General features: G+C 37.2%; 1 protein-coding gene across 1 annotated transcript in view; it reads left to right on the forward strand.

Annotated features, from left to right (window-relative positions):
• Window positions 1-16864: 16864 nt before the first annotated feature.
• Window positions 16865-27911, forward strand: part of LOC124167651 (synaptotagmin-16) — a 51552-nt gene continuing 40505 nt past the window's right edge. Inside the window, exon 1 of the mRNA XM_046545633.1 lies at window positions 16865-17230. Within this exon, the coding sequence (XP_046401589.1) occupies window positions 16865-17230 (366 nt within the window). The remainder of the gene's footprint in view (window positions 17231-27911) is intronic.

Genomic DNA, 27911 nt, shown 5'->3' on the forward strand with positions numbered 1-27911 from the left:
TGCATTTTCAGGCATTTCACATCATTTTGGCATTTATTTTTCAAACGTTTTCCTGAACTTCCCCTTTTTCTAGAAGGGTTGCCCCCACAAGCCCCCCTCATCCCCTTCAAAGTCCCCTCATGCCCCCAAGGCCCCCTCGTCACCCCCAAAGCCCCCTCATCACCCCAAGCCCCCTAAAGCATATCTCTAGTTACGCCACTGATTCAGAGTTATATATCCGTATACATATATGTGTCATAGCTCATAACTTTGCCAGTTTAATTAATGTGACAGCAAGCCGTGTCACCTTATCACCTCTGCTTAAGAACAGGCCAACTTCGACACCATGGACTTCTTAAGACTTTCCTTCCTTTAAATGTATACCATGGTGTGGGTGGAATACACCAAATATCAAACGATAAAAACAGATTATTTAACAAAAAAAACTTTAAATAAAATTCAAAATTCGGCATTCAATGCATACACAAAAGTATAAAAATTCGTGTTTTCAAGTTTAATATCAAAGGTAGACCAAAGTAATGGCTTTAGACAGTTGTTGTAGTCATTTCGCAATAGAATGAATGCTTTAGTGCATCCAAGCACGCACTGCACGCCTTTATATCTTATATCACGCACCTGCACACCCCGAGTAAGCTTCTATCCCTCTGATATCATCAAGTTCCACCGCCATCCTCACCTAATCCCATCACACACCCCTCATTATCACGGATTAAGCTTACGAAGATGAAAATCTTCCCTTAGTCACACCACAGAAAGAGACGAGCATCGTCGAAATTAGCGAGTGCCATGTTTGTGTTGTTGATGTTGTGATGAAGCAATGTCGTGTTGCCTTCCGTACCATTGCGAATGTTGGTATACGTTGGGCATAGTGTATCAGTGTCGACATAGCAAAAGAACTTCTTTCACAGGTCATTTCCTCAGGGGGTAAGTAGCCAATCTGCTCAAGCTTTTCAGTGTCCTATGGATTTATATTTGTTTAGTATGTATGGCAATTGATGTATCCCAAAATCTGACTTCAACCTATTTGTTTCCATACTGCAAATGAAAAAAATCGGTGCCACCAAACTAAAAGTCATTTCATGTAAAATATTTAAATCTCATCAATAGTGGTACATCAATGGTAATTGGTACATGATTAATAATTTTAAAATTTTCGATCTAGGGGGTATGATTTCGAATACATTTATTTTAATAGTAACAAAAATAGTTAATCACCGGCAGACTAACGTTGACAACTTTTCAACGATGGGGAAAGAATGTGGTATTTTTGGTATTTAAGTAGTTTTCTACACTGTTTGTAGCAACCTCTTGTAGTGGCAATGAGTTGCTGAAGCTGGTTGAGGACGAATAAATCGGGAATCGGGTTAGTGTGGTGACTAGAGTGCTGGCTTCCCGCCCCGTATTCTCGGATTCAAATTCCGGCGGTGGAAGAGAATTTTCAGAGGCTACCCGATCCCTGCTTCATTGCTGTATTGAGGACATTTCAAGTGCAACACCTGTCCGTCGGATAGAACGTTAAGCTATGGTCCCCTTGGCGCCTTTCATTAAGAGCAGGCTAATTTTTCACTCCACCCTTCCTTCCATACCCTCCCCCTCACGGCGCAAATGACTTCAGCTGTCGGTCACCTCCTCCAAACACAATGAAGAAGCAGGAGCAATTTCCACAGTTTTAAATTTATTGGTACTACCCGCATACATACTACATAGGTACCTGATGATGCTGTAAAGCGAAACCGGTAGTACCAATAAATTTAAAATTGTGGAAATTGCTCCTGCTTCTTGATTATGTCACGTTTCCACTCCACCTCACCTGAAACTTCAGATTATACCCTCCAAACACTATTCCATACGAATAAACCGTGAGGTGCCTCGTTGAAAATTACTTAAAAATATTCTTTCCCTAGCAAATATCGCGATGATTTTTCACTCAATCGCAACAACAATTATAATTATTGCTCAAAACGCATAATGACAAAATGAATTATAGCCAGTGTACCACATCAAAAGTCTATCACTGTTCCGTGAATGGTTCCGAGGACGGAACCACGTCGTTTTACGGTGATCCTAGCCCTCACGTACAAACCAAAGCTGTGGATTTGGAAAAAGAGTCTCATGCGGCACGGATGTCATCCCGGAGAAATTTCCGTCTGGACCACTCCGGAAGGGAGTGGTGATTGTTTCCTGCAACATTTCCACTCTGCAGAGTGAAATTCCACGGCATCAATCTTTCTGCGGGATCGAGAAATGGGCAAAGAGGTGGAGTCGAGATGGGTGAACGTTTGGGAAATGAAATATTGCACCAGACCCACCGAAAAAGCCATCTCTCCGCAGGAGATAATTTGCTCACCGCGTTCACGCCTTCCGCTGGGAGGACGGCGGGAAAAGCGGATACAGCCGCTTTGCATTTGTTTTCTTTCATCGTTAACCCGCTAACCCCTAGCGGTGCCATATGGTACCAACTGGTGGCGTAATACTAAACTTACCTTTTTTTGTTATTTATCGTAATTTGTTTGGCATTCTTAGAGTTTTAAACAGATAAGCATATTTATAATTACGATTTTCAGAAAAGTTTGCTTTTTAAGCAAGATTTGACATTTTAGAGTGATTTTTGGATGAAAATGAATCTTTCTTTTTGCGAAAAATGGAAAAAATTCAACGTTTTTGGCATTAAAATAAGAAATCCGAAATGCTTATTTGCACCTAATCATTCAGAATTTAATGGATTTTAGAATTGAATATCACGAAAAAGTTCGGTGAAATTTTTAATTCAGGCGTTACCGGGTTAAGGAGTTTAGGCTTCCCACGGCGCCATTCAAAGCAAATACTAATCTCCTATGTTAGAGAATCTAGACGACATCCTTCGGGGGAGTAAAGAAAAACAAGGGGACACATAATATGGATAATTAAATACAATAAGGAAAGTATTCCGGCTACTGGACTGTCTGAAAAAATTTATCTCACATTGCGCCCATTTTCGTCCAACCTTAGTTTTAATGCCCATAAATATCGATAGTATAAAATAGAATGTTGAAAAACCTGGAAACCCAAGAAAAACCGTTTTCATGGTAACTGCAAGGTGAATCCTAAAAAATGTTTGCGTTGCCATACTTTAGTAACTAAGGAGTTCAAGGACAAAAAATGCTTAAAACTGTCTCTCCTACCGCTTCCTGAAGTATTGGAGATTCCTACAGAAACATCCTGTAGATATCAGTGATCCATTGTATCCCTTTGCCACAAAATTTCTGAGTACCCTCATCAACTATTGTCAAAATTTTACATGGCACTTATTGTCAAAATTATAAAGACAGCACCTGTATCTCTTGACTTCTACTGTACTATACTTCTATAAACGGCCCTCGACAATGTACTCCACCAAAACGACGATTTTCGTCTTTTTGGTTTATTTTAAGTAAGAGGAACGATATAAACATCACCTTACATGAAAAGTTAAGAAATATAATATTTACGTATAGCATACGTAACTTCAATATTCATGTACTCCTCTAAACCTCGGAAATTGATATCTACCTTTCGGCCAATTCAAAAAACAAAGAATCGGTAAAATTTAGTTTTAAAAAGCTATTTGTAATGCAAAGATGTCGTTCTATCGTCTTTTTCTCAACTTATACGCAACAAAATTCTACAAATGAGGTACCAAAATGCACAGAATTTATCAGAGAACATGCGACCGCATATCTTACTTCCTAAATATTGCTATTGTTTCCTAAAATTGGTTTTTAAATAATTAAAAAAAAACAAAAAAACGGTAAATATTCCTGACGTTAACGGCGCACATACTGATATATTTGTTCATTTGCAACAATATCTCGCATTCTTTAAATAACTTTTATCAAAATGCAGCTGATTCCACATTCAAGTCCCCTGTTGATACGTAAGTATGAGTCATCATGTGCGTTTAACAGAGGATAGTGTAATTACTTCCAATGTTGTGTTTAAAGAGGTCCTCTGACCTCAATTTGTACATGGACATTCCAATTGAATTTGTACATAAGACCCTGCCTTTTTTTCTACATTTTAAAATTAGAAACGCGCCTATCCCTCCATGGACCTGCATTGAAAAGAGCGGGGGAAGCCCGCTGGTAGCGGGCGCAGCACGCTCGTAAAAAAAATACAATGAAATGCACCGATCAAATATTTTTCCCGTGGCGAGATGAAGTGGACGACAGTTTCGCCGTTTTCGTAGTTTTTCGCGTGTTCTTCTTCACTCTTTCGACCGAAGAAGCTAAAGGTTTACGTTTAAATAATGTTTAATGATTCATTGTTGTAGCCGAATGAACTATGAGTAAAACGATATATGACACGACCCTAGGGAGCTTCGGCAGAATTTCGTACAAATGTTTAAAGTTCAGCGTTCTACCTTTTTTGCAGCGATAGTAGTCACCTCATTTGATGTATCATTTAATAATTTAATAATTTATTTATTTATTCATTTAACTATGTACAAACAAGAAATAATGTTTATACAACTGTGTAAATTTTCAAATGAAAACAAACATTCTGGTCCCGCTAAGCCGAAATTGGCTTGTCAGCAGGTGCCAATTTAAGCTTTACAATTTGTGTCTTGTAAAAATTACTAAATTAACAATTTCACTAACAAACAAATTATGCATAAAAAAAAACATTCTTAATAGCAATTAAGCATATCAATATATAAAATACTGTTACATTCCATTATCAACAACCAGACAATATCCATGCCTTAATTTTTCTTTTTACTTCACTCAAAGATTTTAACTCTTTAAATTCGCTCTTCAAATCATTAAACAGTTTAGGTACAACAACTTTCAATTGCCTACAACCCTTATGCGTATAACATCGCGGAATCTCATACATTCCTAAAGCCCTTAAATCGATATTACTATTAATATTTCTTTTCCTTTTGTATCTATTATTAAAATAATTATCAATTATTAATATGTACTGATACAATTTATCAAGTGGTAATGTACCAAGGTCTTTAAAATACGATTCACCTGAATATCCACCATTTTCCTCAAAGTTAGTTTGATGAATCATTTTTAAAATCCTTTTTTGGTTGGACTTCAATCTTTTCATATTAGTCACACCACATGATCCCCACACAGTAAGGCCATATCTGAGAAGGCTCTCAAAAAGACCGTGATACATCATTTTGAGTACATTTTTCGTGACGCTGTCCTTCAGATAATAAAATTTGTACATAATGCATCTGAGCTTTTGGTTCAATTTTGATACATGAGAATTAAAAGTGAAATTACAATCAACAATCAAACCCAAATATTTATATTCGTTCACTTGTTCTAAAATATTACAGTTACAAGTTATCATGTTGGAATGTAGACATTCATGACCGTGAGATTTAATATTTATTGATTTAACATTAGAAGCAAGATAAGTGATGTGCATTGTTTTAGATTTTTTTTCATTTAAAATTAAATTATTGTCATGGGACCATTTTAACATATTATTGATATCATTCTGCATATTATTGACGGCATTTTTGAAGTTGACATGACTAGATATCAAGACTGTGTCGTCAGCATACAAAAGTAAATTACATTTTTTAATACATTCATGCATATCATTAACATAAATTAAATACAAAATTGGCCCCAGAATCGATCCTTGGGGCACTCCCATTTTTATGCTGGTAATATCACTAACAACATTTTGAACTTTCACTACCATCTTTCTATTAAATAAATAATCTTTAAACCAATCAAGCAACAACCCTCTCACTCCAATATTGTATAATTTTTTAAGCAACAAAGTGTGATCAACCATATCGAAAGCCTTTTTATAATCAATGTAAGTTATTACAACATTCTTTCCTCTATCTAAATTATTTCGAATATTCTCTGAAAAGTATTCTAAGGCATCCTTTGTACCTTTCTTTTTTTGAAAACCATATTGATGCTCAAAAATTGCTCTATTTTTGTCCAAAAAATTTAACAGCATGTCTGCCACATATTTTTCTAATATTTTACTCATACAAGGTAAGATAGATATGGGCCTATAGTTCTGTGTTTGAAGGTGATTTCCACTTTTATAAACCGGACGAACAATAGCTGTTTTCAATTCAACAGGAACAATGGAATTTTCTAAACTAGTGTTAATAAATTTTTTTTAAACCGGTATAAAGATGCTGTTAGATTTTAAGTCTTTAATTTTCATCCCATCAATTCCAGGTCCTTTATTTTCAATATTCTTGAGAATATTTTTAACATCTTTTTCAGTTGCATAATTTACCACTATACTATTATTTATTGTAACAGGACTATACTCATATAAAACTTCCGAACAATTTATTCTAAGCTCTTCGTTATCTTTTGAGAACTGCTTTACAAAGAGATTGACCACAGATTTTAAATTCATCTTACCAGAGAAATATTTAACAATAGTATGATCAGGCCCCTTATTTTTATCTGCTCCAGTGATTAACTTAACTAGTTCCCAAATCTTTTTTGCATCATTACCTGCACGAATTATACTATGATAGTAAAAAATCTTTTTTGCTCGGCAGATTTCTTTATTAACTTGATTTCTAAAAGTTTGATACTCCCTTCTATAACTCAAATTCGAGGGACTATTTTTCCATCTCTTATAGAGGCAGTCTCTAACTTTAATTTTTTCAATTATTTCTTTATTAATCCAAGTTTTTTTATTATCTTTATTATCCTTCCGGGAATGTTTTTTCATGGCTTTACTGTATATTCCTTGAAACAGACGAGATAATTCCAGATAAATATCATTAGGAGATGGCGAATCTAACATTTGAAGATCGTTTAAATCAAGGCTTGAAATCAGCTGTTTCACCGTTCTTTCACAAACATACGTTTCAGAAATTGTATTATTTAAAGTAGTCAATTTTAATGAGGAAAAATTATCTTTTTTAACCATACCAGCTGCTACAGCATAATGATCCGATATGCAAGCCTGAAATATCACCCCATCACAACGAAAAGCATTCCCTCGGTAGAGTATATGGTCAATGCATGAGGAAACTAAATTTCCATCTACTATCACCTCTCTAGTATTTTCTTTAATTAATTGTATATATCCTCTTTGAGCTAATGCATCTTTGTAAACATTAATATCTGTGCCAAGATTGGACATGAAATTAATATTGAAATCTCCACATATAAGTACATCTCTAGTTCGTAAATTAATAATTTCATCAAAAAATTCCTCTAAAAAATCTTTAAATTTGAGTTTAGGTGGTCGATACAGTCCCATAACAGTTATATCTACTCCTAATATATTTACAACACAAGAGATCGCTTCATAAGAAATACTATTAACCGAAATACAATGATAAATTTTATCATTAGAGACATAGATTACCACGCCACCTCCTCTACCAAAATTATAATAAAAATTTATAGCAATAAGTAATAATAATAAATAATTTTATTACTCCACACAAAAAATTACATGACAATAGCAAAATTGATTAATTTTAGGTAGCCGCGAAGGATAACCTGTTTGAGGCTACCATCCAAAATAATAATATTTATGCTTTACATATAGTGTAGCTCATTTTGTGTTACCTTCATAATCTATACTAACAAAGCTCAAGTGCGTACATGAAAAAACAACTAAAGCAGTATTTATTATTTGTTTACATCAATATTTTATAACAATATTTGTTCTACACTTTCTTTAGTGAGAAGCCAAGAATGTGCATTTTGCAAAAACTTTTTCAAAGACTTTGAACTACAGCATGACTGGGGTAACAAATTAAAAACCTTCGGTCCCACGTGCAAAAAACATCTTTTAAACAAAGTCAAATTTGGTTGTGGTAAGGGCACACTTATGTTACGCAGAGTAAAGGGAGAAGGCAGGGACTGAAATATTTTAGAGTTGCCACTTCTAGCATAAAAACATCGTAAGACCTTATAAATGTATAGATGCCTCAACGGAAGCAAACGCAAATGAAGAAAAAGTGGGAAGGATCTTTCAAATCTGTTAAAGTTAAGTGTAATAAATATAATAAGCGCTGAATCCCGCTATACATTTTGAAACACCCGGTACTTTGTATCTCAGGGAACCTTTAGACAGCCCGCACTCTTCCGAGGCGCGCCTCAAAAGCGTTTCCAAAGAGATGCTATTGAAAATGCGGTGCGGTGATTAGAAATGCTACTAATTAACTCACGTACGGGGCAGGCCTATGATGATGGTAACCGCAAAAGGCTACAAGAAAATCAGTATTCCCTTCTATTGAAAGGAATAAAGAGATGCTTCAATTGCAGCGAGGAATCCCTTTATCGGAGGTTTGATGGACGTGTAGCTACAAACTTACAAGGGCGCCCTTAGCAAGAGAGAAATTTCCACTTCGGGTGGTATGAAAAGCTCTTCATTAAACCACTAAGATTCACTCAAAAGGATGATGTTCAAGCGCCCTCAGTGTAAATATTACACCACAGAAACAGATCATTAGCTCACGTTAACAAGATATTTAGATACCTTCATCGCGCAGAATTCGGAATTTTTGTTTCTCCGGTAGAAAATGGGAAATGGCTGATATCTGAAAAGATGTTTAAGAAATATTGCAATATCAATCGGTATAACTTTCAAAATCCAGTAAAAAAAACCTTAAAAGTAAAATTTTTTATACCACATCTACATGATCAATTAGTATAAAATTAACCCGAGAAAATTAATGCTATTTTTAGCGATAGTCTACGATTAGTGTTACGATTAGTTAGATAGTCTACGATACGGTGCTATGGTGATATCTTAAAAGTAGTTGATGTTTGCATTTTACCTATACGATATAGTACCAATAACTATGGCCAATGTATAAATAATGGGAAATATAAGAACTGAAAAAATTTCTTTTCAAAGCTAAGTAAGTAAGCTAAGTTTTTAACTTTTGCGGTAAATAAGCCGTTAGGAAATGATGGACTGAAATTTGCAACTCGCTGGTCGCTGATATCATTATTATTAATCTTCCGTATTCATCCGTGTAACACAATCGTTCAAACAGTAGCCGGAATACCTTCATTAACATGCTATAATAGCGCGTATCGATGCTATTAATCTGTTATGCCATACACCATCAAATACGTATTATTCAAATCTTTTGACAGTGACGAGACTTGTATCGATAGTTTCTTTTTTCCCCAAAAAAAATTTACAACAATTTTCCCACAAGAAGTTTACGTTTTCCCTAAAATAGTTCTACTAATCCTAAAAACCTATATTTTAATAGGAATGTTAATAATTAAGTTAAGATAAATTACGTGACATTTCTTTTTAATTACCAAATAATTCGTGCGGGCTAAAGATATTTTCGAAACTACATCAAGGATGACGAGTGAAACATAATAGACAGGAAAAATTGACACGTTATTGCTTCATCTAAGGATTTCTCGCGATAGGACTGGCTTTGCGCTCGTCTGAGACAAGTCATTACGGACGCCTAGAATGAAGGAAAGGGTGAGCATGAATATGGATGAGCGTGAACTGCAGCGTAAAAGGATCTCAGAAGGACAGGCAACGTGACTTCGCGCTGTTGGCTAGCTAGCACTCAACAGCGCTCCAGAATTGATGGCGCACATCAGGGAAATCCAATTCCCATCCTTTAAGGTCAGGCACAAACGGGATGAATCCCTCTTGCCTCACAGGATCCTCCATTTCTGGTTTTACGTTAACCATAATCCTTGATTTTGAAACCCCCGTCGGATGGCACGTCACTTAGCCCGAAACTAATGAGCATTAATAAAATGCGTTGAAGCTACGCTATGTGTCTCGCCAAATAAGGATATTAAAATAAACTAACTCTCAATTATTCGTTGAATTCATGAGTAAATGGGTACAGTTTTCAATTCATTTCATGAATTACATTGCAATTATCGAAAAGTGTGTTATGAAAGTGTGTGTGTTAAGAAAAGTTATCCATGAGTAAATTACTGTAAATTTACAATCGAATGTAATTATCAAGAAAACAAATCACTCAATTAAACAAAATAAATGTATTTTTTATGTATGTTAGCACCAGTCATGTTCTAAATAGTGTATGATGGTACCTGTATGCATTAGAAAAACTGCCGGCAGATCTGTAATCACGGCAAAGAATTATTTATATCCCGGAGTCATTTCTTGGATACGCTGTCAGCTACTAGCGCTGGTCGTTAGTACGTTTCATCCTGGATTTATAATCAGCTTAGGGTATGAACGCTGAACGTTCGAGTTTATTCGAGGGTGAATGAATCGCCATATTTCATACATTTTTCATGTTTTTTTGACATCTAGCAAGAAAAATCACCCAAAAGTTTTTGATTTGTCATAGATACCGAAGTACCTCTTTCATTCCACATTAGAAATCATTACAATGAAGAAATACTCCAACGACACCACACGTGCAAGCGTAATATAAAATATACCTAAAAATAAAGCTCATCCAAAAAAATCAATTACGCGATGCGCTTTGAACCCGGGTCTCCCAATTTCTCTCGTTCCCACAAGATTCAGTTTCAAATTCTACTTTTTCCGGAGAGATATCGTGGAACAGCATATTGAATGATACTCAAGGATATCGAAGCGTCCTTTTAATTTTATTTTCACAAACTCTACAACACGTGTTCCGATTGGAATGAAATCGAAACACATGTATCAGAGTTTGTCAAATTAAAATTAGGTAGACACTATAATATATTTGTATATCATTCCAATTCCATCCAAGTTCAGGTTAGTTATGTAAATTTCCAGTTTTATGTGGTTGTCTAATTTGCAATGCGTCTTTTTTTAGATGGTACGGTATATTTGCTTTTATTTTTAGTGAAAAATCCATTTTAGCTTCGGTAGTAAAACGTATTATTCTGATGTAGTGATATTAAAATTTATTCTTCCTAAAACGGATAATTCTTACTGGATGACCATCACAAGGAACGAAAAGCAGACACAACTAACAGATTAAGGGTCCAGCACGCGTCCATTACATTTTGTGCCTGAAACAGATTATTCGAAGACCCTCAAAAGGGAGATGAGGCAGATAAAACCAATAGTACAACGATTTTTTTCCAGGTAAGTTCCATCGTATAGCGTATACACCCGTATCCTGTCTAGACGACCTCACACGATAACTCATGCAGGGGTTTAACACCCTCAGCATCCTGCTTTTGCCTCCCCCTTCTATCCTGTCCCGACTTCCTTCCCCGCCCGCTAACCCCTACCATACCTTCCCCTACAATCCTGGGTCATCATCGATCAAAAATGGAGCCGTGCGAAGACACCTGAGGGCACCTCCCTCCTTCCTCGCTTCATAGCGGCTTTCCCCTCGGTCCACGCACGCCAATCTGCGGCCTAATCAACCACCCAAGGCTACTGTCCTGACTCCGTCATCCTGCGACATATATTTATTTTATGTTATCCCAATACATCAAGGGAAAATAATTTTACAACAACTTTATTCTCGTTAAAATAATTCTTCCAAAACCTAAACATTATAGGGGAACCCGGGTAAGCGTTTTTTAAGTGGGAAAAAATCGGCAATAACAATAACTAATCCAGATGGGTGTTTCTTAACTTATAAGCAACACCAATCTGATAGATATAGTTATTGCCGCTTGCGCAGCACCTTTTTTACCACTATAAAAAATCGCCTACCCTGTTCCGCCCCGGGTTCTCCTTAATAAAATATAATGAAACATACATGGTATATAAACAATGCAAATACTATCACAAACGTTTGTTCATGATGAAACTTATCTCGAGGATGTTAACATTTTTATTCCACGATTGATCGAAATGTTCACCTGCATACATCCGTAAGCGCATTATTCCTTGCAAATTTATAAAGTGAGTTAGACAAATGTTGGATTCAGCATGGAATAACTTCATCAATTCCATCGCCCAAACATAGCAAAAAATGATCATTCATTCATTCATTCTGAAAATTCGCATCGTTTTGATCATAAAAAATATTTTTCGGTTTATTAAATCCGAAATGGAAGTTACTTATTCTCACAACATAATACACAACATTTCCCCAACGAATCCCTAGTTTCCGGCTGATTTGTAACTGTAAGAAAAATTACATTTCGGCAGAAAATCTCAAAACTATTAATTCAATTGAATTTCTAATCCACAATTTTTTATGAATTAGACGAAATTTTCAAATATAGGTCCCGTCTCTCTTGAAACAAGAAACGGATCGAAAGCCAAATATACAGATTCGATCGAATACCGTATCGTATTAATCCTCAATGGGATCAGATCAAAGAAAGTATGCACAATCTCGATAAAACAGAGATCGAATATGGAAAAATATTAAGCATGTAGGTGGCAAGTACCTGCGCCACTGCATGATTCGGAAGAGTATGTATTCGAGAAGGACTTCGCCAAAGATATATCACGGGATGATACATCTTAAAGTGACCGAATATGCACCACAAATATGAACATAATCCCTACTATTTGGAGGGCGCAAGTAAATTGAGGTTTTAATTGGGTAAATGCTGCGGCGCTTTTTATTATGGTCAAAACTAAATGCAAGATGGTGGAAATTGATGTGTAGAGCAGATTATTATGATCGGATTACAATAACATAACTTCCTCTAACATGAACCTTCTTCCAGCGTATGAAATCGTTTCAGGTTGACTTGATAAAAATGCGATATATCCGTGATAAAAAAACAATATTAATTTCCACATTTTAATGTACAACTCCACTATCGACCATGGTCACACTTATTTCATTCCTAAGGTAATGCAATAGGCACTTCCACATAAATTTATACCTATAAAAGGTATAATTACATGTGAAGGGCCTGTTTATTTCCGAGTACCTTGAGAATGAAATGGAGAGTCAAAATCATGGTCAGTAGTGGAGTTGTACATTTAAGTGTGGAAACTTTATCATGACCTCTTAAAACTAATTCTTACCTGTAGCCTTTATCGAAATAATTGAATGGAAAATCACGAAAGCAAGCACAAAACCCTTACTTTCCAATCTCTCGACGTATATTCTAATTTGAATCATGAGACGTATTTCCCCTAGTAGCAAAAAACATGCGAAATAATAATCTCGTTATAAATGTCTTACGAATCGTAATAAATTTCTTACGAATAATGAATGCCATAAAACATACGAATACTGAATAACTTTGTAATCGGATTGGTATTGAATATCACTCGACTTTAAGCAGAAACTTCGATAAAAAGTGAGGTTATAGATATTTATTACATATGTGAGCAAATTGTAGCATTCGATGGCGGCAGCGCGCTGTCCGGAGCCGAAGGTGATTTTGCCGTCTTATGATCGCCTGCACTCATGGTCGGAATATATTTACGTATTGCAAATCCTTAATAGAATGTCAAAGAAAGTGGAATTATCAGTTTTAAATGTTAAATAATTAGTAGACAAGGTTAAGTGAACTGATCGTATTAAAAGCTCTTAAAAAACACTCCAAATCAAAATATCCATTCAATACATTCTTTTTTCTTCTGTAAAGGAAGGTATTTTCATATACCACTTCCATTGAACATAGGATAAATTACATAATACCCTAGCAAATCCTAATCTTGAGTTTAATGCCCATCATTCTTAACTCTTTCTCAGCCTTGACTATTGACTCAACCTGTCACCTTTCCTTGTGACCCTTTTTCGGAATTTGTCGCATTAAGTTCAACTTCTATCGCTGTTGGATGAGATTTTGATGATCTTTGACAGTCTTTCGGAGCACCATATCCTTGCCTCACAAATAAACCAGCCTAAGAGGCACTGAGATTCAATCTATCAAATAAAGCGTAAAGGAAAATATTTTTACTGAAAGCAATGACACACCTAACAAAGCTTTCTTTATCACGAACTCTTGCTATTCGCTAGTGAAAGTCTATTTAAATAACTTTGTTAGCTGGTAAAAATTCTCCAAATTCTTACAAATTTATAGATGATTAGTAATTAATGGATGATAGATTGTAAACTATAGGTGAGTAAAATAATCTATGAAAGCATATGAAAATATAATTAATGGCCACATAAGCTTGGTCGAGAAAGATGAAATATTAAATCGTAATCTTCAAATGTTCATTCAGCTTTCCCTATCATTCCAAGCTTCTTCCCCCGGCCACCATATCTACGGTTACGGTTAGGTAAAAGAGCTGCTTCTCAAATCGTGCTCCCTTGAGAACTTCACTGAGGAAAGATTTCGCGAGATCGTAAATTATTAATAAACACAGAAAAGTTTTCAGCATGGAAGAAAAATGAGACTTTCCTACAAACTTGTCTCCAAGTTTTCCATTTCTTCTGACAAGTCAGAAATCCGTAGGCAAACGAGCCTTTGAGCTTGAAAATATTTTGGCTTCACAAGGAAAATCGCGGCAAAGAAAATACTTATTCCAGGAATGAATTAATTACTCTAAAAAGGACATGACTTAAAGGACGGTGTAAGAAATCATTCAGCCATCCGACAACCGAATCCTTCAAAGCGACGATAGCAAACAATCAGCATTATAGAGCTTCTGCCCCAAAAAGAAAGATACGAAGTGATTGCTGCAAATATTGGTTACTTATACTAAAACAGTGTGCATTGGTTTTATCATGAAAATTATTGACAAAAAATATATCAATTTTTAAGTTTTCTTCGCTCTCAAAACTGGATGACGATGACAACCGGTGAGGGCTCAGGGGAGCCTTTCGAGGATACAACGCACCGGGGCCGGGAACCAAGCCCGTGGCTTATACGCCCGATCACCCGGGGAGGGGGAGGAGAGGAAGGGAAAAGGAAAGAGGCGCCGCCGCGATAGGAGCCCGACGACGTCTCTGGGAGAGGAAAGGTGCGGAAGGGACGGGAGAGGGAAAAACACCCCAACGCTATAAAAGCGAAAAGGGCCCTACTAATTAGCGAAACCAGGCAAAGCCATTAATGTGCCAGCGATTTTAGAGGATTTTCCTATGAGGAAGAAAAATCCATCGATCAAATCGCTAGATGTATAGCGATGACAATGAATGAGGGCTCAGGGGAGCCCTTCGAGGTTACAACACACCGGGGCCAGGAACCAAGCCCGTGGCTTATACACCCGGTCACCCGGGGAGGGGCTGGAGAGGAAGGAAAAAGGACTGAGGCGCCGCCGCGATGGGAGCCCGCCGACGCCTCTGGGAGGGGATAGGAGCGGAAGGGAGGGGACGGGGAAAAACACCTCAACGCTACAGAGCGAAAAGGGCCCACTAAATAGCGAAACCAAGCATACGCAATTAATTTACCACCATCCCGAGGAGATTTTCCTATGAATGATGAGAATTTCCTATGGATAACGATGCCAATTATCACGAGGCATCCCGTAACGCAGACAGCGAAGACACTATAAATCTTGAGGGGAGCTCAAGAAGACTCCAAGAGAATAATGTGCCATGAAATCACACTTCATGTGGGACGGTAGTTTACAATAATGGAATTTGACCAAGAGAGTTGATAGAACGGCTTATAGATAATTTACTCACTTAATTGGGACCCCACCTACATAAAAAAAATGTAACGCTCCGATATTAAAAGCAGCAAGTGTTCTTCAATCTTTGCACAAAGTATACAATGAAATGCTTCATTTACAGGAAAAATATGCAGTATAGAATATAAGAACACATCTTTGAGTTTATTCTACAAACAAGAAGGATAATTCAGAAAAAATATTCTATATATTCGCCCGCATATTCCATACTATAGGTTTATATTCATCATAAAAATAATTCACACAGTTTTTAGATACATAAGTAGTAGCCAAAAGTTGCATTAATCACGTGATATCTTTCTTTATGGGGTCAGACTGCATGAAATCATGTAAAAAAACGCATTTTGATGCTTGCTTCTCTACGTCATCAACTCTCATAGCTTTTGCTCCAAATTATAGATGTATGTTTTAATGTCTCGTTATTGCCGTAAAAATCTAATCTTCCCCAATAAAAGTCTGAAGGCTAAAAGTTCAACACCAACTCTAAGCCGGGGGAAATACATTGGTAGGCAGAGGTGCTTACCGCCGAAGCAATGAGTCTAATAAATTTACGCAGCACAAAGATTTATGTATGTATTTGGCGGCACTATGAAGTAGAGAACTCAGCCGTATTTTTTTTTCAAAATTTCGCCTCTTACAAAATGTCGACTCTTTAAAATCAATCGGAGTCAAGTTTTCGAAATGAAAACCGATTGGAATATTTCCGATCAGTGTCAACCACATCCCTCGAAGGAAAGAATTACCCCCTGCACTGACTGTGTGATATTCACTAGCCTATGTGTGCGAGAGCTGTTAAGCTTTGGTCATACAGTATCTTAATGAGCAAAATATTTTTTGTCGGAATTAATCCTTAAACATGCATTTATACGCCAAAATTTATATTTATTTCACAGTAAACTGTTTGATGTGGGAATTATTTCCTTCTTCTCTTCACTGTGGGAATTATTTCCCTCTATAAGATCATTGAGGCATTTAAAGAGGTAGAATATGACGGGCATGCGGCACTTTTTATGCAGTATCTTAATGAGAAAATATTATTAGTCGAAATAAATGCTCAAAATATGCATTTATACGCCAAAATTTAAATTTATATCGCATTAAATAGTTGTCACTCTTCATTATGGAAACTTTTTCCCTCTAAAAGATCATTAGGGCATTTAAAGAGGTATTATATATGAAAAAGTATATAATATAACGCAAATTCGGCTTCCAAAAGGCAAAATTCTAAGTGATGCCACACGATGATGGCGCGCCTCTGACTAAGTCTGGGGTGAGCTGTACCTTTCAAAATCAACCATACTTAGAGTTGAAACACTTTTGGAGGGAGTGAAATGAAATTTGCACTGAAGGCAACTTTTTCCCCCTTTTCTCTTTTTCCCCTCTCTCTCTTCCCGCCACGCGAGCAGCCCTCCAGATGGCGCCCCCGGTGGCCTCGATGGCGTCCTCGGCGAGCGGGGACAAAGGCTCCGGGGCGGACCTCATCTCTTTGGCGGAGAAGGGACGGGCAGGCGGCGCCAGTAGCGGAGGCGGATCCTCCAGCTGCTCCACGACTAGCGGCGACGAGGAAGCGGCCGCGGGCGGGAGGCGGGGACACCGACAGCCCCCGCCGGGGCCGGGCGGAGGAGGCGGGGGACGGAGGGGCCTCGAGGGAGGAGGCGGAGGGGAGCAGGGGGGGCAGCAGAGGGCCCTCCGGCACCGCGACCCGAGGGCCTTCCGAAAAGTCCCGCCCCCGCCCGTGCAAGACATCACGCTCTTGTCGGAGAACCCCAGGGATCATGACGTGAGTATAGTGATCGTGTTGTGATTATTCCGCAAAATGTCATTAATTCCTTCCACTTCAATTCATTTTCTGTATAAAAGCTAAAATAAACTAATCTTAACTTAAGAAAAATAGATTCTCGAGTAATATGGTGCAACATCCTTGTTTTATATTTCTACGAACAAACAGGAAATACAAGACGAAAGAAAAAGAAAATTGGAAAGCACTAAAACAAAGAGAGTATTGGGATGAGCGTAAAGCTGCTATCCTCTATTTATTTTTTCTGTGGTTCTTTTTAAATGGAGTGGAAATTAATGAAATGATATATTATAGTTTGCAATCCACGTAGAATATTGAAAATAAAAGATGTTATTATTTCATGTTGTTCACGAACCTTCTTCCTGTAAGAACATCGAGAACGCAGATATCGCAACTCGTATAAAATCATGCGTCATATTTCATGAAATCTGAGTTCTTTATGTTCATTTCGGTTGCTTTAAAATTGTTAAACTTTCAATATATTTATATTGTTCCCCTAAATAGCGCTAACGTTATCAAAATCTGATGATGACCTACGACGAGGGCCCTGATACGTTGACATGCCGGTTTCCACAGGATCACCGATGTTCTGTAATCTTGGCTCGAGGGGTCCCGAATTTATAGCCTGACACTCTCACACATCCCCAAACGAATATCCTAGCGAAGCGATCTCCCTACCAATCAGAATTTTGCAAATGTACTGTGGTCCAATAACGGGAACTGTCCATCTACTAAGAATATATTTTATTTATACGCCAATAGCTCCGTTAAAGCTGAGCTCTGTCATCACCAATATAACCAACTTTTGTTTCGATACAACGGTGTGGCAATTTTCCACGAAATCAGTTATTACTACTGCTTTTGATAGCTCGACTCATGGAGTAATTAAATTTTTCTTTGGAAAATTGCCGACCCATAGGATTAATATCTTAGTCTTCCACCAGATTAGGTCTGAAAACACACTATACATTTCGAGCAAATTCAATGTTAAATGAAATTTGAGGTGAGTTTAACTATCGCAATGAACAATATCTCCAACTCGATGGTTGCTCTTATTCAGAATGGCTTTCACGCACGTAAAATGTTCGGTAACGTCGTTGAATTTGTTTCGAAAGTATTTTTTTCCTAACTTGAAGGTTTTCTTAAAAATATTTCTACACCAACTCCTTGAATACTAATTTCCTGATAATTAAATGTAAATAAGCATGGCTGGTAATAACTAATATTTTGTCTCAATCGATGATGCCAGTGAATTTTCTTTGCTAAATTGTTATTTATGCTTCATTTACTAATTGTTTACCTTGACATTCTCACAACATTTCCAAGCAATATTCTTTATGTTATTTTTCACTGTACTACATTTTGGTGAAGATTTCCCTTCATATAAGATGACAACTTCTCTAACGCGGGCATTGTAGGTACAGAAAATGGCAAAAGGACTTCATCAAAATTTCACGCGAAGTGGAAAGGTGGCTCGATCTATCGATCAGCTCACTACATTTTGCCGGCAGTAGAACACATTTTAGCAAGATAAAGGCAAGACATTGAGGAGCGATGACGCACAGAAGTCCTCAGGAACCAATAATTTGCTCACCCCTACCCTAAATTACCCTTCAGACGGATATCACACCGTTGAGCAAAGTTAGTCGCCCAAGAATTGAAAATAAATTATTAACACGATTAGTTCTGTCACTCAAGATAGAGTATATAACTTTCCGGGAATACAACTTAACAGGACTATCTATCAGGATATCAAGCATTTAATGGGGTTTTAGATAACATCCTTTTAACACCCTTATGCTTCAGAAAATTGACAAATGACAGTGGAAACTTAAATTACTAGCCCGAGAGATATAATTAATTGGACCTAAAAATTACTCGATAAATAACATTTAGCCAAACACTTTGGTCATTGGAAAGGCATGTAGTTAATTAACCGAAGTTTCATATCGCTGGAATACAGATGAAGTTCATCCTGAGAAGAAGAATAGTAAACAAATTACATCTTTATTTCTTCATAGATGTTATCAATATTTTAAAGTTTTGAATTCCTTTTGATGGAGGTAACTTAAGATTCTACAAACATAAAAACCTCCATTTCCACAAAAGTAATGAATTAAAAAATTATAATGCACAAAAAAACTAATTTCAGGTCATAAGATCAATAAAAAAAATTATTTCAAGAAGCTACTTCCATCATGATGAAATTCGAAGTTTTCAAAATTTTATGCATGATAAAATACATAAAATATGAAAAATTGGTCGATTTGTTTAATAAAATAGAGCAGATAGATTGCTTAACAGCATAGATTTCACCACTAGTACGAACTTGAAAACGAAGATTCCAACTTTTCATTCACACTGCATAAAAGTAATGGCAAGGCAAATGACCCCCTTCCAATTGTATACGACAGGTTAGGGTTCGTGATATGCAGATCATTCATCACAAATACTTTCTAAATTATACTTTTTCCAGAAATTCGAGCCAACTGTAGCATGATTTATACCTGATCATAGAGTTATGACTTCAACTATAGCATTTACTGTCTAATAACCTTTTACTAGTTTTGTGAATTTGTTCTATTATGACTCATGTTTTGGTCAAAGTTGATTGAATTTTTTTACACAAGCAATCACATTTTAATTACAATCAATGAATGAATTTCCTTTGCGCATAAGCATGTGGTGCCATAAGAGGTAACAGAAATGTTCGAAATTAAAGAGTTGCTCTTATATGTAATGAGGACAGCCAAATTTCTTGAGGAAAATCGGGAGAGTATCAAAAACAAGGGACTCGTCATTATTTTTTTACATGTGAAAATAATATTAACTTATTTGTTCCATGAAATCCCCTGAAATTTCCTACACAAATACCAACCCAAATTCGTGAAGATAGGAAGTTCGACAACACGTCGGACTAGTACACACAACTAATCGGAGGCGTATGCAGTTAGACTAATGGAGCAAGTTCTGCCCCCACTTTGAAAGGTCATCGCCATACTGTAATAAGAGGGCTATCAAGTGATGAGTTTCAACGACCCACTCTAACCGCCTTCTCAAACCTCAGGAAACCCCAAATGAAGGGGAATGTGTCCTCTATAGGACGACAACGAGAAAATTGAAGCCGAGAGCAGTCCTTTACGATAGTTTCTCACAGAGGGTTCCAACCTCACAGTTCCATCGCCTTGTGATCTAAAAGCTCTGAAGGGCCAAAGTTCACTGGATACAAAGGGAAAGTTCATCGTAGAGAATCATTGACTCTCGAAAGGCAACCGTGAAATGAAAGTAACGTGCTATACACGTTTTAAATGCTTTAAGTCCGAGTCCGTCCATTTCAAAACTTGATGCGTACAAGCTAAACCAACTTACGATGCTTAACTAAAGTTTATATTGTTCCTCCATTTCTGCAACACTTGGCTGAAAGCTGATCATTGTTTCAGGCATCGCATAGGGAAAGTGGCACATACTGATCCAGTAGGAAAAACTCGCAGTACTACAAGCTCACACAGCAGCAGAAATTGTGCAAAAAAGAAAGAAATACAAAAAAAGTGTTTCGACCAAGACATACTGTATTCACCGAATGCTTTGAGTCGACCATATGAAGGCAATGAGGTCATTAGTGCTGACGAAATCACTCAGAAGTATCCTACCACACATTTAACCCAGGGGTCTAAACTCTAAGAAGCCAAAATTTACATTATTAATGAAAAGAAAAAACGAGTCGATAAACGTTATAGACTCTCAAAATTCATGCCTAAAACTTAACAGCGCCGTAAAATGTTTTGAATAAAACTGTAATTTTTATTCATTTTTCAAAATATGACTGTCTAGATCCAGCGTGGAGGTTTTCGGGGTTATTACCGCGTAGATTCATCTCTACAGACGACAGTTTCGCCGGCATTGCAGCAGGCTTCTTCAGGTCAATGAAGTGGAGATTCGTCGTATCGCCGGTCTCTTATACACCCCGTCGGAGGCCGGTGTCTTCTCATTGGCTGGTTCAGGAGGCCCGGGTGGTTTCTCATTGGTCTTATCTTCCCTAATGATCCGAGGGAAGTATCTCTTTTCATTGGCAATGACTTTTTCATTGTCTTATTTCCGACTATGACAATGCAAAAGTCATTGCCAATGAAAAGAGATACTTCTCTCGGATCATTAGGGAAGATACAGAGATAACGATGACACCGAACAACCTCAATAAGGAGGACGGATACCAGCTTCCTAACACATGGAGAAGAGTCCTCAAGAGTAAACTTGGAGAGACAAGACAGAGGCAGGAGGTGCGGACCAATGAGAAGCCACCCGGGCCTCCTGAACCACACAATGAGAAGACACCGGCCTCCGACGGGGTGTATAAGAGACGGGAAATACCACGAATCTCCACTTCATTGACCTGAAGACGCCTGCTGCAATGCCGGCGAAACTGTCGTCTGCAGAGATGAATCTACGCGGTAGTAACCCCGAAAACCTCCACGTTTAATCCTCACCACAACACCGCGAAAGCCTACCTAAGAATTATGACTGTCTAGAACTCACAATGATACAATTGATATATTATCTGGCCTTTTTCAAATGAGGACGAAACTGACCGTTGCCATTCGTCTAAACCGGTATTTCTAAAACCAATAATTTTTATATCATGAATACACTAATGGTGGGTAACGAATCGTAGTCAATGCCTTTCAATTACCTTGAGAATTGAAGCATGGTATATTATTGGCCCCTACTCCATAATGAGCTTGAATAAATAAGATATCAATGAAAATTTTAAATAAATGAATTCTTGTGATTTTCACCAAGATATATAATACACAACCAACGCGTCAACAATTTCTTCTACCTTCATCTTCATTTGTTATTACTATTATCTTAATTAGAAAAAACTTGAGCAATAGAACCGAGGAATGAGGTAAAATCTAGCATTTATTTTATCTTCCGTGACACCAGTAATTTGGATGCGTAAAAAACAAGTTCGAAAAAAGATCCAGTTAACATTAATCTAGGAGATTGATGATCTCCTAATATCATTTTAAAATTTTAAACACTGAATGACTTCTTTCCCTATTTCCGTATATTTATTCTAAATGGTAAATGCAAGTTTTCCGTAGAAATAAAGATTGACCCAAAAAAATTTCCAAATGGGAGAACCAACCTTTGGGTTGAAACACGAAGGATGAATGAATGAGTGATTTTTTTCCCTGAAAACAAAATATTTCACATCAGTGATACAGAAAATAAATTTGTTAGGTTTTAAAGAAAAAAAATTGATTTGACGAGAACCCAACAAAATATTCAATATCAATAATACAAAAATATAAGTTTTAAGAAATTGTAAAAAAAAACTCGTATGACTATAAAGTTTTTATAACGACAAAAAGAAAAATGGTAAAAACTTAAATGAGGTTCTCCAAATAACAGTGCAATCTATGTCTAAAGAATTGAAGGAATTGCGATGATTTGATAAATATCGAAGTGGTAAGGTGAAAAGAGTTGAAATACATATAATTGCGGGATAGGGGTTTCGTTTGGAGGATAAGTTTTCAGAATGGATGAATGAATAGCACTCAGGAGGCTTTCCCAGTACTTATCGTTGCAGTCAAACGCCCACAATTCGCATACCCCTCACAGCATTTATGTATTGTGGGTTGCGTTGTTCCCTTTCAATATATCGCCGTAGGGAAGAAGCTTACGCTTCATCAACCGTTAAAATCACTAGATAACATTATTCTACCTAATAAAAGCAGCACAATAATTTTTTTCCTACAACTAAGTTTTTTGTACGGAGGAAAAGCATTTTAATTCATGTTCACCGAAGGGATTAATACCCACAGCATAGCGGCAATTAATCTGAATTGCTTGGCGGCAGTACAAGAGGGAGAAATAAACATTAAAGTAAGAAAGTTATATCATCTGCAACATAAAGTGATATTATTTGCAACATGCTTTGCAAAAATAATTTTTCTATAGTTCCTTAACCCTTGAGAGTGATGTATACTTAGGCGCTAAAACACATTTTAGAGAAAATATAATTTTCGTATAAACCTTTCCAAAGTTTTCCTTATCGAGATCTTGAAAATTGCAACCTTAAAGTTTTCCATGTCCACCAACAGCAAAGTCATACAGAAATAAATAGTATTTCAAGGCTGAAGAGCCGAGCAACACAATGAAAAATGATACCTCATTTGGTGTCTCCGGAGCTTCATTAAACACCCTCATTTGTCATGCATAACCGCACGCAAAGGAGTAAAATCCGCATGGGGAAATGTGACACGCATAAATCCTCTGAAGTTTTCCTCGGTAAAAATTCCTCCACGGTATTACCTTCGTTACCCTTGTCCCCTTTGAGCGATAATGGACTCGCACTCTTGCATCAAAGCGTTTGATTATGGCATCCCACCCTGAGGCTGTCCCCTCACTCCATGACGACGCAATTCGCCTAATGAGGCCTGGCTTTCCTCGCCCAGTTATTTCAGTGAGGGGACGCACCGGGAAGCGTCTTAACCCCTCTCAGCCCTTTTGCGTCTTTTTCCCTCCAAAACCACCCCACAACCTCCCGAAAACCAACCCTTATCAACCCGTTTTTTATTCCCCTTATCCCTTAAAAAAAACCCGCAACCTTACAGCGTTATCGCCTTGGCTCGATCCTTAGTGACGTGGGTTGGGACAAATTGAAAGTTATTGTCGTCTGGGGTTGCCATGGAGACCGGCGTAGGATGAGCTGTGGGAGGGGGTGAAGGGGAGTAGGAATGGGAGGGCATAAAGGTATCCGTCTTCCAAGAAGACTGCGCGTTGGGAGAGGGGAAAATTTATAGAATCGCTGGAGAAGGGAGGCAACAAGAAATCAAATCACTCGTGGAGGTTTGTTTGTTGACACTCTCCTCTCGAAAGGAATGACGCTGAGTCCATATAAAATCTTAATCTCCAGCCATATACATCGATTATTTTCATGAGATACTCGACAATAGGCCTACATTTGAATAAGATAATATCGGAGACGCGACAACGGAAATAGAGTTGGTTATTTTTACGTAATATATCATTTTCATTCATTGATTCAGTAGAAGACAGTAGCGTAGCCAGGATTTTTAATGGGAGTTTACCGGAGATTTCGGGGGGCCCTTCCGGGGTGTATGGAAAACATCCCAAGGAAAATGGGGGTCCAGGAATTTTTGATGCACAAAACAGTATTTTTAGGACACAAAAACATTCAATTAGTACGAGTATTTATTAAAATGAAGTAAATAATATATATAAACTACAGTAAGAAAGGCTTAAGAGGGGTTTATAATCCAAAAATCCCCCCGTGGCTCCACCAATGCGAGAAGATACATGAGAAGTGAAATACCACGGGCTGACTTCAGAAATAACCAAGCACAATAAAAGAAATCGAAAGAATTTTAGAAACTTTCAGGCTATTAAAATGATAAAAGAATTATCCTCAATGGCCACATCAAAGTAAACATATCGTCTAATTTGGAAGCAATTGACAAATATATAAAGAGAGCGATAAAATTTCAGCCCGCCAGCTGAAAGTCAATTCTATAAATCGACCGACTTTCATGAGATGCATAAGGCAACATTTTTAACTCATTAGTTCAGAAGGTGAATAAGTAAATTAATATACTTTAAGTGAATAAATACATTTGACTTTATGACACTCGGTCGCAAATCTAAGGCTAAAAGCCATATCATAATATACATAAAATAAAGTAATAATAAAATAGCATTGTATTGCAACAAATACGAATAATTTACAAAAACATTACCTGAGCGTCAGTCTGTCTCTTTCACTAGAATGTTCAAGACGGGAAGGGTGCGATTGAGAGGACAATGCTATCTCAAAAGTACGAATATTTTAGAAAAAATTTTCATGGATATCATGATTTCTAATAAACTACTAACACATTTATAGCGTGTGCTTCATAGCTAAGTTTGAGTTTCCCTTATTTTAAGCCCAACAAATCGAAACAACATGTTTCTAAAAAATACTATTTTGAAAATAATTTCACTTTATTCTTAAAATATTTTTATAAGTGTGATTTTGAACATAAAGAGGAAAGGTGTAAATACCTTATTCCCACTATATCGTCTGATTATTAGTGGTTAACAAGAATAGAAATAACGGGCAGCTACAAGGCCATAGAACCATAGGCTGATCGCAATGAAAATAATAAGATAATTTAAGGACTTATTTTATAGTATTTTATTACATTTTGATGTCATTAGTGAGTCATTGATATCATTATATTCGCTAATTATGTTCATTTATGGGAAACGCCTAAAACCATCAATCGTAGCCAGGACTGGATGCTTTCATCCAGTCCTGGCTACATAGTAATAGATCGTAGCATCTATTGCTGGTCATTGAGGTGAATGGGAAGAATACGAGTATAAAAAACTTTGTCAGGGCTAAAATGTGTATATCAAAAATAAATTCTACATAAAAGAAAGTAATGAGTTTAATGCAGTCTTAAAACGCCATTGAAAGGCTAATAAATCTGAACGCTTGAGAAGCGGGAAAATTGCGCTAACTCTAGGCAACAATTTATGACCTGATACGACCCCAAGCTCGCCCAATTATCACACGCGACCTGAATCCTGTGATACAAGGGGTAAAAATTCTCAGCGCAGAATTTCGAAACCGGTAATTGTACGCCATCGATGCTCTAATGTCAGGGAACACCATCTAAGTTATATAGGAAATTCTACGACACAAACAGTAGAAAACTAACACCCAACCCGCAGACAAAATAGCGACGAAATTTTAGGTGGCAAAGAGATCTAACAATATCTTGAGTCTATTATCACATGTATTGTTTTCTCTATCATGATTCTGAAGGAGAGTACATATTGATTCCTTGGATCTTCCGTTCTTTCTAAATAAAAACTGTTTATCCGGCATTTTTTCTTCAATTTTCCTTTCCACCCATCGGATCATTACTCGCGTAAGTATTTTTAATGCATGTGACACTAGACTTCAGTTTCGATGAAGCTCACATCTCTCGATCCTCGCATTTTTCGGTATCGCTATCATCACACTCCTTTGAAAGCCCTCTGGAACACTTCCGCTTTGGTAGCTATATTTTATTATGCCATACCCTTGGCTTTATTTCCGAGCGCCTTGATGACTTCTCCGTCATGTTGCCTCTCCAGGTGCTTTTGTTCATCTTAAGGTCCTTCATAGCTCTCTCCAATTCTCTCCTCCATGGCGATCTTCCTCGTCAACTTCGCTCTCATCCTTTACGTTCATCCTTCCTCATCACTCTCATCCTTCCTCAAGTCCAGCGGCTTCGGCCCTTGGTGGAGTTCTTAGATACATTACCTTTATCAATACTAAATTACACTGCCTACAAAATTTTCTCTTCTATGAGTCTTTCGTATGTCTGTCATTCTTCTAATTTAATTCATTACTTGCCAGTATTTTAATGCTAGTGCTTGCATCATGTAAATCAAATTGAAAATAATTTGTTTATTGCTCATCATGTCAAAAATAAAAATTTGTTTTTAATAAAAATAAAAGAACTATGCACAATAAAAAAAATAAAAAATAAAAAAAAACAACAATGGACAAACTTGTCCTATTGTGCAATGAAAATAAAGGAAAAAATTGATAATAGTAAACTTAAATCTCACCAACTCAATGAGCAAAAGAAAAATAAAATAATAATAAGAAACTTTGAAACTTTTAAACTTTCTACTTCCACACAAACAACATTTTAACACAGCCACTTTTATACAAATGCCACTTTTAAACTGCTCATGTCAAAAGGCTGGTTGTGGTGAGGTTGACTCACCGGTACAGCCCATGTAATCGCGCCTTCGGCGCGGCCATTAATGAGATCTAAATGTATTTACCACGAATATAACAATAGAAGATCCTCAAATCGTCCTCGTAATGTGTTGTAGACCACCGCGCATTCAAATGAGTTTACAGAAGTCGCCACTCGCGTCACTGACGGACAAATTGATCCGAGTTTCACGGGGAAATAAGGTATAATTAAGGGTTTAAACCGAAATTTACATACATGACGATGTGATACATCAAATTCATAACTTTTCAATGCTATTCCTCGCAACCACAAACATTATATTGCAAAATACTGGAAAAAAGTGGATCACATTGCACTCATCACCGCGGTGCGGATATTTTTGAAAGCCGATTAAAATGAGACCGAAGAGGAAACAGAAATTAGCCTTATATGGGCTGGAATTGGGCCTCCTTTATGGAGTCCCCTTGGTCTTCATCCTCGAGCAGTATATTCCCGTGCGCATCCCTGATGTCGTTGCTTTTCATTTTCCTTGTCTCGAAGTTCCCCTTAACCAGTTCGTGGGCTGTTTCGGTGCTCCCTTTCTTCATGCCTTCGTAGAGTTCTTCGCAGTAGCTTTCTATCCTAAACTCCCGAGCCTTCTTGCGTTCTCGATTGACTTGGCTCCCTGGTTTCTTGTATAGATTTACCAATTCTCATTTCTTGCGTTCTGGTATTATCTACTTTCTTCTATTAGTTCCCGTATCTCCGTCGTCATCCATGTCTTCCTCATGTCAGCTCTCTCACTCACCAGCTGCTCTTCAGCAACATCTGCGGCGATCCTCTTTAGTTCATCCCACATCTCTCCAGGACCCATATCACCATTTCTTAGTTTACTTTTAATTGCTGAGCTGAATATT

Source organism: Ischnura elegans, chromosome 11 (assembly GCF_921293095.1).
Source record: "Ischnura elegans chromosome 11, ioIscEleg1.1, whole genome shotgun sequence".
Taxonomy (NCBI): domain Eukaryota; kingdom Metazoa; phylum Arthropoda; class Insecta; order Odonata; family Coenagrionidae; genus Ischnura; species Ischnura elegans.